The sequence below is a fragment of the Balaenoptera ricei genome, chromosome 13 (assembly GCF_028023285.1).
Source record: "Balaenoptera ricei isolate mBalRic1 chromosome 13, mBalRic1.hap2, whole genome shotgun sequence".
In the NCBI taxonomy this organism is placed as follows: Eukaryota; Metazoa; Chordata; class Mammalia; order Artiodactyla; family Balaenopteridae; genus Balaenoptera; species Balaenoptera ricei.
The window spans coordinates 102,529,675-102,547,141 of NC_082651.1; the positions used below are offsets into that span (position 1 = coordinate 102,529,675).

The 17,467-nt window shown below is 44.9% G+C and overlaps 1 protein-coding gene across 14 annotated transcripts in view; it reads right to left on the reverse strand.

Moving 5' to 3' along the window:
- Positions 1-17,050, reverse strand: part of SNTG2 (syntrophin gamma 2) — a 214,388-nt gene extending 197,338 nt beyond the window's left edge. For all 14 annotated transcript variants that reach the window (XR_009506382.1, XR_009506384.1, XR_009506385.1 and 11 more), the window contains exon 1: positions 16,855-17,050. Coding sequence is in view for 7 of the 14 variants with exons in the window: in XM_059942328.1 (XP_059798311.1) it covers positions 16,855-16,926 (72 nt within the window). In the remaining 7 variants the exon portion in view is untranslated. The remainder of the gene's footprint in view (positions 1-16,854) is intronic.
- Positions 17,051-17,467: the final 417 nt, after the last annotated feature.

Consider the following 17,467-nt stretch of genomic DNA (forward strand, 5'->3'; position numbering starts at 1 on the left):
CGTGCTGGTGCAGTCCCTTCTAGAAGCAGACACCCACCCAGGGGTCCAGGTACACCTGTGAGGGGTGGGAGGAGCGAGAGCAGGCAGACAGGGCTTGGTGTGAGGTAGGGGTCTGAGGGCTGTGAGGCGAGGGGTGAAGGAAGGAGGGTGGGTAGCATGAGCCTGGGACCCCAGCACAGCTCTCTGAACACCCCAGACAACAGGGCACCTGAGAAAGGTGCCTGTGAGGGGATCCTGCCCCAGGACTCCTGCTGGCGGGGAGGCAGCAAGCCAGGTGCTCTGGAGGGAAGACCTGAGTGCCCACCTCCACGGACAAGCAGAGAGGCCGCAGACGGGGAGGATGCTTCAGATCCCATCACATGCAGGTGGAATTCCCCACAAAGAGAACAGGCACTGCGGGGAGGGGCAGACTTCTCAGAGAAAGTGCTTGAGGACTGCTCGTAACTAACGCAGACAACACCACGACACTGAAGACTATGAAGAAGAAAAGGTCTTTCAGACACAGAGTGTAAACAGTCACCCGACCAGAATGACAAGTCCACTGATGGCCGAGTTCTGAACAGCAACAGTGAGAGTCAGAGGAAATAACACCTTCAGAATACCAATGAAAAATAAACCAGAATTCTGTAACTTTTTCAGGAAGAGAGTGTGGTAAAATGAGCGATTTTAGTCCTAAATAGACCCTCACCACTGAAACCTCTAGGGATGTTCTTCAGGAAGAACAGGGATCCCGGAAGGAATGCCTGCGATAACAAAGGAACAGCACAGAGAAAACCGCAAGATGTGGGAAGAGCTTGTAGAAAAAGCAGTCCTAAGTCTGACTTTTGAAGTTAGAAAACAAGAGAGCACACATCATGTCAACAGCAGGGCACGAGTGGGTTGGAGCCGATGGGTTTCCGTCTCCCGTGGCCTCGAGGGTCTCCTTCCAGGAACCTATTCTCTCCCCTCTCGTCCACCTGGACCTGCTTCTATCGCACCTTCAGCTTTGATGAGCAGTTGCACTGGGTATAAAAGGCGGGACTAACAATGTTTCTTCTTCCATCAGCACCTTGGAAAGCACCATCCCACTGTCTTCTTCCCTCCACAGTCAGTGGTGAGATATCAGAATCAGAAAGTGAACCACACAAGCCCAACCTGAAAACATAATTTATTGATGCATTTCTGACAAATGAGAACAAACAGCTTGAGAACTGGCGAGCCTTGTGGGATTTAGAAATCTGGAATTTTCTCCTCATGGGATTATAAACTGTGAGTAAACTTAAGTGCTAACAAGGATTCCCAAGGAACACAGTCAGCTTAGCCAAAGATAAGTGAGCCAGCAAGAAGGATCTGGAAGGGCTGGTGCTGATTTCCACACACAAAAGCAGACATTCATCATTAAATCCCTTCTTATGGGCATAGCTGCAAAGCCTCTCTGCTGATACAACAGAATATTGAGCAGAGATTCAACAATACTGACGAACGTGTCTAAAAAGTGTGAAAATTATCATTTTTATAGTGAGAAAATTTTAAATGCAGGACAAGAAGTGCATCTAAAGGATGGTTTTAGCTAATAGGGTACATAGTGAAAAAAGGCCAGAAGAGGTGTATGAAATGCTAGGCATAAACATATGTCCAGGTCACACTCTTTCTTAGGCTGTTCAATGTTTTACACACTTTCCACACTGAGGCAGGAATATTATGCTACCATTCACACAAATGCCAAAATGTGAAACAAATGTATTTAAACCAAAGGAGGTAATAGAAAGAGCCAGAATCCCACAAGGAAGGACCGGAGAGGGGGCTCAATGCAGCCTCGTCCACGTGCTTGCCACGCGGGGCCTCGTGACCCTGCTTCTGACGTCCAGCTTCATCCCCCGTCACCTCAGTCCTCCCCTCCTCCCTCCAACCCAAGCACAGCCTGAGGCTTTCACAGCCAACGTGGTGACACCACCGCGTGCCCGCCCCGTGGGGGCTCTCCCGGCTGAGCCACTGTTTCTCATTTTCCCCAGGACTGGGTTCCTTATTCCAGAACCCGCTGAGCAGACCCCTCTCAAACCTGCCCCTCCTCCTTCCCACCTGTGAAAAAGGAAATTACAAATCTAAAAGCATTTTGATTCCACCTGATAAAAGTGAAAAGAACCTATAGGTCACAATGGAATTTGATAAAGCGTAGGAAGGAAATAATTTTAATGCACAAAGCACTTAGAATTTCAAAGATCTGGGCTGGTCCCCACCTACATCAGGAAGAGAACGTACAAGGCACATCACTCTCAGATGCAGCCAAGGTTTTGTATCTTGTCCTGACAGGAAAGCTTTTCAATTTTACTTCCACTCTTTCTTAGCTACCAGCTTTTCCCTCTTCATTCTATTAAGTATTCTGCTACTTAATATAACATACCACACTATATATGCTCATATCAAATTAATAGCTAAACTACTTTATCCAATTTAGAAATTAATTTTTTAAATGTGATTAAATCTTATCTAAGCATTGTACTTCCCATTTATATCATTAGTTACTTCCTCCTATTTCATTTTGGTAGTTAGAACAAATCTATTTTATATACAGAGGAAGAGTATGTGAGTGATCATGTCATTATTCATCTTTTATTATCTTTTGTTATTAGCAATTTCAGATTTAGATTTTAATTTCTTAAATCTTAGAGAAATACAATGGTTTTAGGTGAATATTCTTCCAGAATCCTGAATGTCAATTTAGAATGTTTGACCTTATTAACTATATTAACATCAAAATATAAAATACATACATTTTACTTATATTGCATCTTAAAGTTAAAATTAAAACATTTTGCAAGCTCAAATTAATTTTTTAAATCTCTCTGGATTTTAAATGGACCAATTTCTTTTTAAAATGCCACTGATTTCAATCACAAGAAATTTTAGCTGTAAATCCTGGTTCCCACTGTATTTCAAATCCTAAACACCAACTCAGATAAGTGGCTTTAGAGTTTTTCTCTCAAGTGATTACAGGAAATTCACAAAGCTTCAGTCAGCCCAGCTTCACTAACATGTCCCTTCTTTGCAGAATTTAAAAATATGCCATATTTTACATCCAAATCTTGCATTATGTATTCACCAGTTATCACTGCAATGAGATGGAGAGTAAAAGTTAAACAACAAAAATACGTCATTTACAAATAGATATTTAATATATAATAATAAAGGAAACTCTCCAAAAAAATCCATTCCAAATTTATTAAACTGATCTTATAATTTCAAACTGAAATTTGAAAATGTTTGTTTGAATTTGAATTTTTCAATAAGCTGAAACAAAGATACTTAGAAATACAGTTCTGAGGGAAAAGGAAAAATATTTAAAAACTTTAGTCTTCAAGAATTAATTGAGGAGAGCACCAGAATAGCAACTAACTGCTGAACAATCATCGACAAGAAGACAATGGAACTCACCAAAAAAGATATCCACATCCAAGGACAAAGGAGAAGCCGCAATGAGATGGTAGGAGGGGTGCAATCACGATAAAATCAAGTCCCATGACCCCTAGGTAGGTGACTCACAAACTGAAGAACACTTATACAACAGAGGTCGACCCACTGGAGTGAAGGTTCTGAGCCCCACGTCAGGCTTCCCAACCTGGGGGTCTGGAAACAGGAGGAGGAATTCCTAGAGAATCAGACTTTGAAGGCTAGCAGGATTTGATTGCAGGGCTTCGACAGGACTGGGGGAAACAGAGACTCCACTCTTGGAGGGCACACACAAAGTAGTGTGCGCATCAGGACCCAGGGGAAGGAGCAGTGACCGCATAGGACACTGAACCAGACCTACCTGCTAGTGTTGGAGGGTCTCCTGCAGAGGCAGGGGGGTGGCTCTGTCTCACTGTGAGGACAAGGACACTGGCAGCAGAAGTTCTGGGAAGTACTCCTTGGCGTGAGCCCTCCCAGACTCCACCATTAGCCCCACTAAAGAGCCAGGTAGGCTCCAGTGCTGGGTCGCCTCAGGCCAAACAACCAACAGGGAGGGAACCCAGCCCCACCCATCAGCAGACAAGTGGATTAAAGTTTTACTGAGCTCTGCCCACCAGAGCAACACCCAGCTCTACCCACCACCAGTCCCTCCCATCAGGAAGCTTGCACAAGCCTCTTAGATAGCCTCATCCACCAGAGGGCAGACAGCAGAAGCAAGAAGAACTACAATCCTGCAGCCTGTGGAACAAAAACCACATTCACAGAAAGATAGACAAAATGAAAAGGCAGAGAGCTATGTACCAGAGAAAGGAACAAGATAAAACCCCAGAAAAACAACTAAATGAAGTGGAGATAGGAAACCTTCCAGAAAAAGAATTCAGAATAATGATAGTGAAGATGATCCAGGACCTCGGAAAAAGAATGGAGGCAAAGATCGAGAAGATGCAAGAAATGTTTAACAAAGACCTAGAAGAATTAAAGAACAAACACCTAGAAGAATTAAAGAACAAACAAACAGAGATGAACAATACAATAACTGAAATGAAAAATACACTAGATGGAATCAATAGCAGAATAACTGAAGCAGAAGAACAGATAAGTGACCTGGAAGACAGAATGGTGGAATTCACTGCAGTGGAACAGAATAAAGGAAAGAGAAAGAAAGGAAATGAAGACAGCCTAAGAGACCTCTGGGACAACATTAAACACAACAACATTCGCATTATAGGGGTCCCAGAAGGAGAAGAAAGAGAGAAAGGACCCAAGAAAATATTTGAAGAGATTATAGTCAAAAATTTCCCTAACATGGGAAAGGAAACAGCCACCCAAGTCCAGGAAGCACAGAGAGTCCCAGGCAGGATAAACCCAAGGAGAAACATGCCAAGACACATAGTAATCAAACTGACAAAAATTAAAGACAAAGAAAAATTATTAAAAGCAACAAGGGACAAACGACAAATAACATACAAGGGAACTCCCATAATGTTAACAGCTGATTTCTCAGCAGAAACTCTACAAGCCAGAAGGAGTGGGACAATATATTTAAAGTGATGAAGGAGAAGAACTTGTAACTAAGATTACTCTACCTAGCAAGGACCTCATTCAGATTTGATGGAGAAAGCAAAAGCTTTACAGACAAGCAAAAGCTAAGAGAATTCAGCACCACCAAACCAGCTCTATAACAAATGCTAAAGGAACTTTTCTAAGTAGGAAACACAAGAGAAGAAAAGGACCTACAAAAACAAACCCCAAACAATTAAGAAAATGGTAATAGGAACAAACATATCGAAAACTACCTTAAATGTGAACAGATTAAATGCTCCAACCAAAAGACACAGTCTCACTAAATGGATACAAAAACAAGACCCATGTATATGCTGTCTACAAGAGACCCACTTCAGACCTAGGGACACATACAGACTGAAAGTGAGGGGATGGAAAAAGATATTCCATGAAAATGGAAATCAAAAGAAAGCTGGAGTAGCAATACTCATATCACATAAAATAGACTTTAAAATAAAGAATGTTACAAAAGACAAAAAAGGACACTACATAATGATCAAGGGATCAATCCAAGAAGAGGATATAACAATTATAAATATATATGCACGCAACATAGGAGCACCTCAATACATAATGTAAATGCTAACAGCTATAAAAGAGGAAATCAACAGTAACACAATAATAGTGGGGGACTTTAACACCTCAATTACACCAATGGACAGATCATCCAACCAGAAAATTAATAAGGAAACACAAGCTTTAAATGACACAATAGACCAGATATATTTAATTGATATTTATAGGATATTTCATCTGAAAAGAGCAGATTACACTTTCTTCTCAAGTGCACATGGAACATTCTCCAGGATAGATCATATCTTGGGTCACAAATCTAGCCTTGGTAAATTTAAGAAAACTGAAATCATATCAAGCGGCTTTTCCAAACACAACATTATGAGATTAGAAATCAATTACAGGAAAAAACATAAAAAACACAAACACATGGAGGCTAAACAATACATTACTAAATAACCAAGAGATCACTCAAGAAATCAAAGAGGAAATCAAAAAATACCTAGAGACAAATGACAATGAAAACATAATGATCCAAAACCTATGGGATGCAGCAAAAGCAGTTCTAAGAGGGAAGTTTATAGTAATGCAATCCTACCTCAAGAAACAAGAAAAATCTCAAATAAACAATCTAACCTTACACCTAAAGGAACTAGAGAAAGAAGAACAAACAAAACCCAAAGTTAGTAGAAGGAAAGAAAACATAAAGATCAGAGCAGAAATAAATGAAATAGAAACAAAACAAGAGCAAATATCAGTGAAACTAAAAGCTGGTTCTTTGAGAAGATAAACAAAATTGATAAACCTTTAGCCAGACTCACCAAGAAAAAGACGGAGGACTCAAATTAATAGAATTAGAAATAAAAAAGGAGACGTTACAACAGACACTGCAGAAATACAAAGGATCATAAGAGACTACTACAAGCAACTCTATGCCAGTAAAATGGACAACCTGGAAGAAATGGACAAATTCTTAGAAAGGTGTAACTTTCCAAGACTGAACCAGGAAGAAATAGAAAATATGAACAGACCAATCACAAGTAATGAAACTGAAACTGTGATTAAAAACAAAAGTCCAGGACCAGATGTCTTCACAGGTGAATTCTATCAAACATTTAGAGAACAGCTAACACCCATCCTTCTCAAACTCTTCCAAAAAATTGCAGAGGAAGGAACACTCCCAAACTCATTCTATGAGACCACCATCACCCTGATACCAAAACCAGACAAAGATACTACAAAAAAAGAAAATTACAGACCAATATCACTGATGAATATAGATACAAAAATCCTCAACAAAATACTAGCAAACAGAATCCAACAACACATTAAAAGGATCATACACCATGATAAAGTGGGATTTATCCCAGGAATGCAAGAATTCTTCAAAATATGCATATCATTCAGTGTGATAAACCATACTAACAAATTGAAGAATAAAAACCATATGATCGTCTCAATAGATGCAGAAAAAGCTTCTGACAGAATTCAAAACCCATTTATGATAAAAATCCTCCAGAAAGTGGGCATAGAGGGAACCTACCTCAACATAATAAAGCCCATACACGACAAACCCACAGTAAACATCATTCTCAGTGGTGAAAAACTGAAACCATTTCCTCTAAGATCAGGAACAAGACAAGGATGTCCACTCTTGCCACTCCTATTCAACATAGTTTTGCAAGAAACTATGTAAATAGTGCTGTCAGGTAGTGCTTCTTCTTTGGAAGAAGAAAAAGAAATAAAAGGAATATAAACTGAAAAGACGAAGTAAAACTGTCACTGTTTGCAGATAACATGATACTATACATAGAGAATCCTAAAGATGCCACCAGAAAACTACTAGAGCTAATCAATGAATTTGGTAAAGTTGCAGGATACAAAATTAATGCACAGAAATCTCTTGCACTCCTATACACTAATGATGAAAAACCTGAAAGAAAAATTAAGGAAACACTCCCATTTACCATTGCAACAAAAAGAATAAAATACCTAGGAATAAACCTACCTAGGGAGACAAAAGACCTGTATGCAGAAAACTATAAGACACTGATGAAAGAAATCAAGGATGACACAAACAGATGGAGAGATATACCATGTTCTTGGATTGGAAGAATCAATATTGTGAAAATGACTATACTACCCAAAGCAATCTGCAGATTCAATGCAACCCCTATCAAATTACCAATGGCACTTTTTACAGAACTAGAACAAAAAATCTTAAAATGTGTATGGAGACACAAAAGACCCCAGATAGCCAAAGCAATCTTGAGGGAAAAAAACGGAGCTGGAGGAATCAGACTCCCTGACTTCAGACTATACTGCAAAGCTACAGTAATCAACACAGTATGGTACTGGCCCAAAAAAGAAATATAGATCAGTGGAACAGGATAGAAAGCCCAGAGGTAAACCCACACACCTATGGTCAACTAATCTATGACAAAGGAGGCAAGGATATACAATGGAGAAAAGACAGCCTCTTCAATAAGTGGTGCTGGAAAAACTGGACAGCTACATGTAAAAGAATGGAATTAGAACACTCCCTAACACCGTACACAAAAGTAAACCCAAAATGGATTAAAGACCTAAATGTAAGACCAGACACTATCAAACTCTTAGAGGAAAACATAGGCAGAACACTCTTTGACATAAATCACAGCAAGATCTTTTTTGACCCACCTCCTAGAGAAATGAAATAGAAACAAAAATAAACAAATGGGACCTAATGAAACTTAAAAGCTTTCGCACAGCAAAGGAAACTATATACAAGATGAAAAGACAACCCTCAAAATGGGAGAAAATATTTGCAAATGAATCAATGGACAAAGGATTAATCTCTAAAATATATAAACAGCTAATGCAGCTCAATATTAAAAAAAAAAAAAAACCCAATCAAAAAATGGGCAGAAGACCTAAATAGACATCTCTCCAAAGAAGACATACAGATGGCCAAGAGGCACATGAAAAGCTGCTCAACATCATTAATTATTAAAGAAATGCAAATCAAAACTACAATGAGGTATCACCTCACACTGTTCAGAATGACCATCATCAAAAAATCTACAAACAGTAAATGCTGGAGAGGGTGTGGAGAAAAGGGAACCCTCTTGCAGTGTTGGTTGGAATGTAAATTGATACAGCCACTATGGAGAACAGTATGGAGGTTCCTTAAAAAACTAAAAATAGAATTACCATATGACCCAGCAATCCCACTACTGGGCATATACCCAGAGAAAACCATAATTCAAAAAGACACATGCACTCCAATGTTCACTGCAGCACTGTTTATAATAGCCAGGTCATGGAAGCAACCTAAGTGTCCATCGACAGACAAATGGATAAAGAAGATGTGGTACATATACGCAATGGAATATTACTCAGCCATAAAAAGAAACGAAATTGAGTTATTTGTAGAGATGTGGATGCACCTAGAGACTGTCATACTGAGTGAAGTAAGTCAGAAAGAGAAAGACAAATATCGTACATTAACACATATTTGTGGAATCTAGAAACATGGTACAGATGAACTGGTTTGCAAGGCAGAAATAGAGACACAAATATAGAGAACAAACATACGGACACCAAGGAGGGAAAGCGGGGGCAGGGTGGTGGTGGTGCTGGGATGAATTGGGAGATTGGGATTGACTTATATACACTAATATGTATAATATAGATAACTAATAAGAGCAAATGATTTTTCCAAATGTGCTATAACATACACACACACACACATGCACGCACACACTGTCTCCTGTTTGTAATCAATTATATCCCACCTGGATCTTTTGTTATTAATCCCCCTCAAAAAAAAGAATTAAATGATAGTCATTATTCTACAGATATGAGTATCCTCCCTATTTTTCTCCCGGCCTTACAGGTGAGTCACAGAGAAGTTGGTACCTGCTCACCGTCGCGCAGAGTCACCTGAGAGCATCCAGGCCCCAGACTCTGGGGTCACAGAGCCAGGGTACAACCGGGCAGCTGATGGTCCAGGCAGCCTCCCGAGACGCCAAGCTGAGCACTTATGATTAACACACACGATATTCTCTGAAGGTCGTGTCTCTCTCCCTCATAACAGCCATAAACATCTGCGATCATGTTTTCCGTGTGTCACTCTTTTCCTGTGCACACAGCCACAGCCGTACCCCCAGCAACAAGCAGCAGTCACCACTGGGGGCAGGAAGGAAGCACCTGTCGCCCGCCACTCGTGCCCCCCTGCCCCGCCCCAAAGTCTGCACTTCCAGAATCTACCTCCTCTAGTGGTCATGGGTAGGGGGAGCTGGGGGGTGCTCACCGGCATGCACCTTGTGTCTGGACCCCTTCTGTCCTGCTTTGTCCTCTCAGCTCCCAACACAGCTCCTAACAGGTGCTCAGACTTTGCTCTGTTAATGATGTACACGCATAAATGGTGTGCACGCAGGTGCAGGTATGAACACATCTGTAACCACAAAGCACTTTTCCAAATGACATTTAATTTTACCTTCATGAAGTCCTGACCCCTTCAGGAAAAGCCTCAAGGCTGTGAAAAAGGCCAGCTTGGCGCCACTTCTCCTGGCTGCCCTCCCCGGCAGGAAGGCAGTGAAACCTCTGGCGTTTCTAATGCCACAAATGCAGAAGCTGCTATTTGTCTACCTTGTCACACAAGCCATGACAGCCTGGATCTATCACCAAGACGACAGGACTAGCATTGCCTACGCCGAGCCCACACACCTTCCCCAAAGCACTGCTGCCGCCTCATGGGGTCCGAGCGTCCCCAGGTTTACAGATGAGGAGTAATTTCATGCTCCTCAGCACGTAACAAAAACTTAAGATAATTATAATGTGAAGAGTCAACTAATGGAGCCATTTGGTAAAGTATAATTATCTGAAGAGAAATCATTAAGGATAATACTCAGCAGGATAGAGATGAGAAGAGAATACGGTATATTTTACCATTAACAGTTATGCTGATTTGTAAAATTGATATCAAAATGCAGCTATTATAAAAATATAAAGGCACAATATTATTCAAACCCGAAATAGCTAATCAGGGATTCCCTGATGGCACAGTGGTTAAGAATCCACCTGCCAATGCAGGGGACACGGGTTCGAGCCCTGGTCCAGGAAGACGCCACATGCCGCGGGGCAACTAAGCCCGTGCGCCACAACTACTGAGCCTGCGCTCTAGTGCCCACGAGCCACAACTACAGAGCCCCCGTGCCACAACTACTGAAGCCCGCACGCCTAGAACCTGTGCTCTGCAACAAGAGAAGCCACCGCAATGAGAAGCCCACGCGCAGCAACGAAGACCCAATGCAGCCTAAAATAAATAAATAAATAAATAAATTTACAAAACAGCTAATCATAAATATAAATTCTCAGTACAGGAGCCAGAAACAGAACTTCCTCCCTCTTACAGCATGACATACCATTAATTCAGATAAATACTTATGATTCAACAGTGCGTATCAGCTGTTACGTACCAGGCATGTAATTTATTCACCCAGTCCTGCGTCTCCTTCTGAAAGAAAGGGGAACTTCCCCCCTCACTCACAAGCAGCCTCACTGGCAAAGCTGCAATCATGCCCTTTCCAAAGGCAATCATTGACTTAGACTGGTCCATATTTACACCTGAGGGTGGGATGAGGCCCATAAAACATACGGGCACCAGATACCCAGACAAATGTGGGTTCTGAAAGCAGGAGAGAAGGGGCGCGGCTGTGACTGGGAATGAGCAGGGCTGATGGAGGCTGGGACAGAGGCCAGGGACGGGGTCAACGTCCAGGGAGAGACGAGAGCGTGAGCAAAGGCCCTGAGGTGGCCTCAAGGGCACGAGCACATCAGACAGAGACATGAGCTGGCTGGGTGGTGCTGCCGTTGTCTGACATATAAACACAGAGAGAGAGCGGGGTTTCGGGATTAAGATTAGGCGGAGGATCTTGGAAGTGTTAACTGAACAGCCAAGCGGGGCTCACCGAGGCACCGTGTTGGGCATCAGTGGGTTAACCAGAGGCGGGTGAGGCCACCTGGAAACATACAGCGAGAAAAGAACCTACAGCAGAAGGTCTGTACACCGCACTCTGAAAGGCAGAGCAGAGGACCAGGTCCCCAAAGAGCCGGAGATGGAAGCAGGAAAAGCAGAGGGTCGGGGAGGGAGGCGTGCCAGGTGAGCCGTCAGCAGCTCAAACCCCTTGGAGGTGAAGCCAGAGGGGGCAGCAGGTCTGGGGTCTGGGGACACGGCGGCCTGAGTGTCGCAGGGACAGAGGTGAAGATGGTCAGCTGGGGGCAGGGACCACGAAAGGACAGCTCCAGGGGCAACACACTAGGAGGGAAAGAGTCAGGGAGGTGGGTTCAGCTCCCCTTCCACCTCTTGGATTCTGACTTAGCAAGGGAAGCTGGTCTCCCTTTAAAGAAGATCCGACGGCCACCGCACTCAGTTTCTGAAAGTCGTGTCATGCAAAATGTGTGCGAACATTGTCAAATGTGACATTTATTGTCAATAGAAAGTGTTGTAATTCCTGATAGGAATAACTGGCAGTTATGTCACACTTTATAAATACAGATTATTCTCCTAAACACTAGCTCAATGAACAAAAATGTCCTAATGTAGAATCTGGGTGCATTCATGTGGTTATATTCTTAATGATATTAATTGATAAAACAGACAATAAAATATACACCTGCTGAGAGCATTCACATTCATTCTAGAAATGGAATTGGATTCTTACAATGATTTGTCATTCAAACTACTTCGATTAAAATACAAATAATTACAGTTACTTCTCTTTTAGTCAACGCTTAAATGCAATTACCACTCACTGGAAGGGGAGGGGAGTCAGCCTTCAACTAAAATCAGCACGAGAAATAAAACAGTATGAATGCTAATAACACCATGAGATTTACAATACTGAACCTTACCACTTATATGATCGTATTTATAATAGTACAATTCAGCGCCATAATACAATGGTATTCATCCAAATTTCAAATGAATTTTGGTGCCTATCAAAACTAGAATTGCTGTCAAATGTCAACAGTTTAGAGTCAGCTTTATTCACTCAGAATAATAACTGTGACTGTAAATAACCTGCAGACAGTGTTGAGTGCAAAGCGCCGAGACTCAGCCGCTCTGGAAACTCTCACAAGGTCATCGCCGGTGCCAGGGCTCAAGGCAGGGCAGCTCGGCGCCCACACGTAACTGGCCTCTTCTAACTGTTTCCAGCAGGGCCTGCTGAGCGGTCCGCTAAGCAAGCTAAGGGGCACATTCACTTTTTAAAAGTCCTACTTCCTTGCTTAATTAAAACATAGCTAGTTAACAATATTTATGGATGTAAAACTACAGCCTCCGTAGAAAACAGAAACTGTCTCACCAATAATTTCAATTGAGAAATCACAACAGCATAATATTCGCCACACTTTTTCAACAGCCTTGAAGATGAAACGCAAGAGAGGAAGGAGGTGAGGCTGCGGGGAGGCCGGAGGGCGGGCGTCCAGGGCGCCGAGCCTCCGCTGCTCAGCGCAGGATGAGTGGGGACCTCGGTGGCCTGGGGGAAACTGACATCCAGTGTTCCCTGACAACAAGCCCAAAGCTCTCCAAAGGTACAATCTGAATGACAACATGCAGTAACCAGCTGATACTAAGGAAAAGCACACGCCAGTCTAAACACAAATACTTTTTTCCACAAAATTCGCATGCACTTTTCCCCCAAAAGCATTTCTTGAACCTGCCTTGGTACGTTGCAAAAAATACAGGTAGATTCTAATCAGCGAGTTTCTGAGGATGTCGGAATCAGGTCTGAAGTGACTCAGAACCCAGACCACAGGTTCTTCGGGCGAGGGGGAGGCAGGGACACACGGTTCCCCATCCCCGTCCCGCCTGGAGCGGCCACCCATCACCCGTGTCCACGTGCCTCAGAGCGAGTGTCTGCTCTGAGAAGGACAGCGCGGGGGCCTGGGGTACAGAGACGGACCTCACGTGCCCGACGCCACCTGCTTCCTGTGGTGGCAGGCGAGCTGCTCTCATAATTCTGCAGCTGGGGTACCCGTGTGACAGAGAGGGAACAGGGCTATAAACTCACTGACACGAGCTCCCTCCCTCCACCCAGCGATAAAGCAGCTCAACGTCTCCGTCTGCCACTCACTCCCTTGACCGAACTCACATCAGTGCTGCCCTCTTGTCACCCTTCGTAAGTGTGTCTCCTGGGACATCTAGGGACATGGAACTAAATTAACGTTGAAATTTAAAAAGCCACATTTATGTTTATGTAGCTATACAGACATGTAGATATAAAAGGTCGCTGTTCTACACATGTTTGGTGAAATACGGCAATTTTTACATCTGGTATTTTCAATAAATAAGCACACTTTTTAAACTTGGATCTTGGAAACCTATCCAAGATAGGAAACCTATCTCCTGGTAAAATCAGGTAATTCCCCATCTTAAAATATGTGACTCTTGCTTATGACATCATAGAGATCATCAGAAATTCTACACTTGAAATCAAAGATGAGTCAGCAAGGATGAGAAACACGTGACAAAAGCCTAGAACAAACGGACATCCTTCCCCAGAGGTTACCTGTTTCCTTTAGCTCCCGCGATAACTCACATCTCTAACTAGATGACAAAGCGGTGACATTCCTAGATGCACACTTTAAATGACCTGACGTGCTCTCACCTTCCAGTCGCCAAGCTCACCGTGGGAACTCACATATGACTGGCTCTCCCACGCTTCCAGCCCCTCGACTGAAGCAGTGATGTTAATTACAAACAGAAAATTGCGTTCAGCACAAACCAACAGCAGTGTTTGAACAGGAAAGCAGGACACCTTTACACACTGCACTGTCGGTTCTCCACCCAGGGGTTTAACCACAGGGACACAGGAGACTCAGGGACACAGGTATATGAACTGGCTCAACTTAGGGAATACATGTAACAGGGTACGGCTACCTAAAACGAAAGAGAAAAAGAAGTTCCAATCCTGAGCAAGAGACATTCAAATGTGGCCAAATTCTCATGATTCAAACCAGCAGTCATAAAGAACATGTTGTTTTTCTGACTTCAAAAAAATGTTTACAACTAGAAATATAATGGGTTTGAAACGACTTTCTTGTATGTCATCATTTTTCTAATTAGAAGCACTAAGTTCTCCTTCTTAACTGAAATGATTAAATAACTATGTAAACTCAATGATGTTATGGACAGTTACTGATAAGAAAAGCAGCAAATCTGCATGCTTGTCTAGACTCCAAGGATTCAAGTGAAAAATTTATGGCCATCAGAGGTCAACAGTGCAAAGATGTTTAGGGCCATTTTCCAGCCAAGGTTCCAGCCATGATTGTGAGCTATGAATGTTCCTGTTTTAAAAGACACATGTGTAGACAGAACAGTTAACAGATTTGTTATAAATGAGCAAGAATCTGAGCTCTGCTGTAGGCTGGAGCACGCAGCATCTGAGCACACCTGATTACTTAGGACACCGGAGGGACCATTCCTGCTATTACGAGATCCGTGTTACTATTCCAACACTTGTCCTTTGGTGCTGACAGAACTTCCTGGCTGGAACACAATCATGGCTGGAACCTTGGCTGGAAAATGGCCCTAAACATCTTTGCACTGTGGACCTCTGATGGCCATAAATTTTTCACTTGAATCCTTGGAATCTAGACAAGCATGCAAGTTTGCTGCTTTTCTTATCAGTAACTGTCCATAACATCATTGAGTTTACATAGTTATTTAATCATTTCAGTTAAGAAGGAGAACTTAGTGCTTCTAATTAGAAAAATGATGACATACAAGAAAGTCGTTTCAAACCCAGTATGAGGCACATAGGATGCATCTTATAATCAAGGTTCTTATTACAAATAAGCACTAGTTACAGCCTCAGCAAATGGGGTATGGAGCCCCTTTCTGAGCCCCCAATTTAGTGTCTTAATGGAGTCAACATTTAGCACCCTGGAGAGTACTTATTTGAGAACCTGCAGTTGACATATTTTTTAAAAACTTAAGTTATTGCCAATAACTCGTCCACGGGGTCAATTATGCAGTATGATCAATCCACTTGGTTCTTCCACTATAATTACGGTGGTTACACACAGGACAGCTGCAAGAACACCTCAAGCAGATGCGCAGCTCCTAACCAGCGAGCGCATGGCCGCAAGACTCCAGGCAGTGACAGAACTCCCAGCCTCTTTCTTAAGCAGTTGACTTCCGACTACCCCAAGCACATCTTCCCGGTTTAAGGAAAACTACTCCGTGACAAAGTACTTTACACAATCAGCACGGAACTTCACATGAAATTTAATTTCAAGATTTTGTGGAAACACCCCAGAATTGTATAACTTGATGGAAGAAGCAACTGTCTCTACATAAGCTTTTTTTTTTTTTTTTTATGAAAATCATACAGTCATTAGTACTGCCCTGGTTTAGAAGCATCCTGACACACAGGAATTTATAAAAGCCTTCAGCCCATAGTCTCCGAAACATTTCTCTGTTATCCTGAAAAGGACTGCTAGACACACGCCGGTTTTTACTGTCGCTCCGGGCTTAGGGAGTCTGTGAGGACAAACCCGAAGGGAGGCGGTTCCAGCCGGATTAGTCAATCAGTCGGGGAGCCTCGGCTGCGGTTCCTAAACTGTTTCCAGAACACTCGGTTATGCTGGGGGTGGCGACGCGAAGGCTTCCAAGAACTTTTCGTTTTTGACTGAGCCACATTTCTGTTTTCCCCCAACAGTTAAGTTATTTAGAAGTAAGAGGGTGGAGGGGAGTCGTCTGGGGCAGGGATAAGAAGCGATGTCACACAGACACGCACGCACGAATCGGTATCACGAACTGGGCGTCCAGAGCTGAGTTGTCCCCTAAGTAGCGAGGCGCTCGGCCGGGGGGGACCCCAGCACCGGGCAGAGGCCCCCCCAAGACGGAGCTGAGCTCAGGAGGACGCCCGCCGCGGCCCCCGAGGCCAGGAGCCGCTCGCAGGGAGACAGGAGGGGCGAACCCCGAACCCCCAACCCTGGAGAACCTGGTTCCCACGGGCCACGGAGCCGCTGCACCTTCACGACGGGGAAAGGCAGACCCTACAAGTTTCCGTCTGGGATGCTGGGCCGGGAGGACGGAGGGTCAGGGGCTCTGCGCCCGCCCGCCCGCCCGCACGAGCCGCCCCGGGAGATGGAGATGGGGACGCAAGAGGGAAGGGGGCGCCGGGTGAGGAGGGGGCGGAGGATGAGGAGGGGGCGCGGGGAGGGAAGACGGGTCGCGGAGGAGAGACAGGGGCGCTGAGAAGGGGAGGGCCTGGAGGGAGAAAGGGGTGCAGAGGGGAAGGGGGCGCAGGGAGAGGAGGGGCGCGCGCAGAAAAGACGGCCGGGAGGGCCGGCACTCACCCTCGCGGGCACTAGCAGGCGGCCGGGGCGCCCGCGGGGGGCAGCCGGGGGGAAGGGTCCCTCGGCGCTCATCGCCGCTCACTCGGCGGGACCAGCGCTCCGGGCCGCGCGAGCTCAGCGCCGGGGCCCCGCGCGAGCCTCCTAGGGCCCCGCGGGCGCCACGTCCGCGCCCCTCTGCGCTTCGGCGCCGCTCGGGCTCGGCTCGGGCTCCGCGGGCAGCGGCGGGAGGAGCCTAGCACCGCCCACCGCCCGTGAGCACCGCCCACCGCCCGGGACCACCGCCCACCGTCCTGAGCACCGCCCACCGCCCGTGACCACCGCCCCCCGCCCTGAGCACCGCCCACCGCCCGTGACCACCGCCCACCGCCCTGAGCGCCGCCCACCGCCCGTGACCGCCGCCCACCGCCCTGAGCACCGCCCACCGCCCGTGACCGCCGCCCACCGCCCTGAGCACCGCCCACCGCCCGTGACCGCCGCCCACCGCCCTGAGCACCGCCCACCGCCCTGAGCACCGCCCACCGCCCTGAGCACCGCCCACCGCCCGTGACCGCCGCCCACCGCCCTGAGCACCGCCCACCGCCCGTGACCGCCGCCCACCGCCCTGAGCACCGCC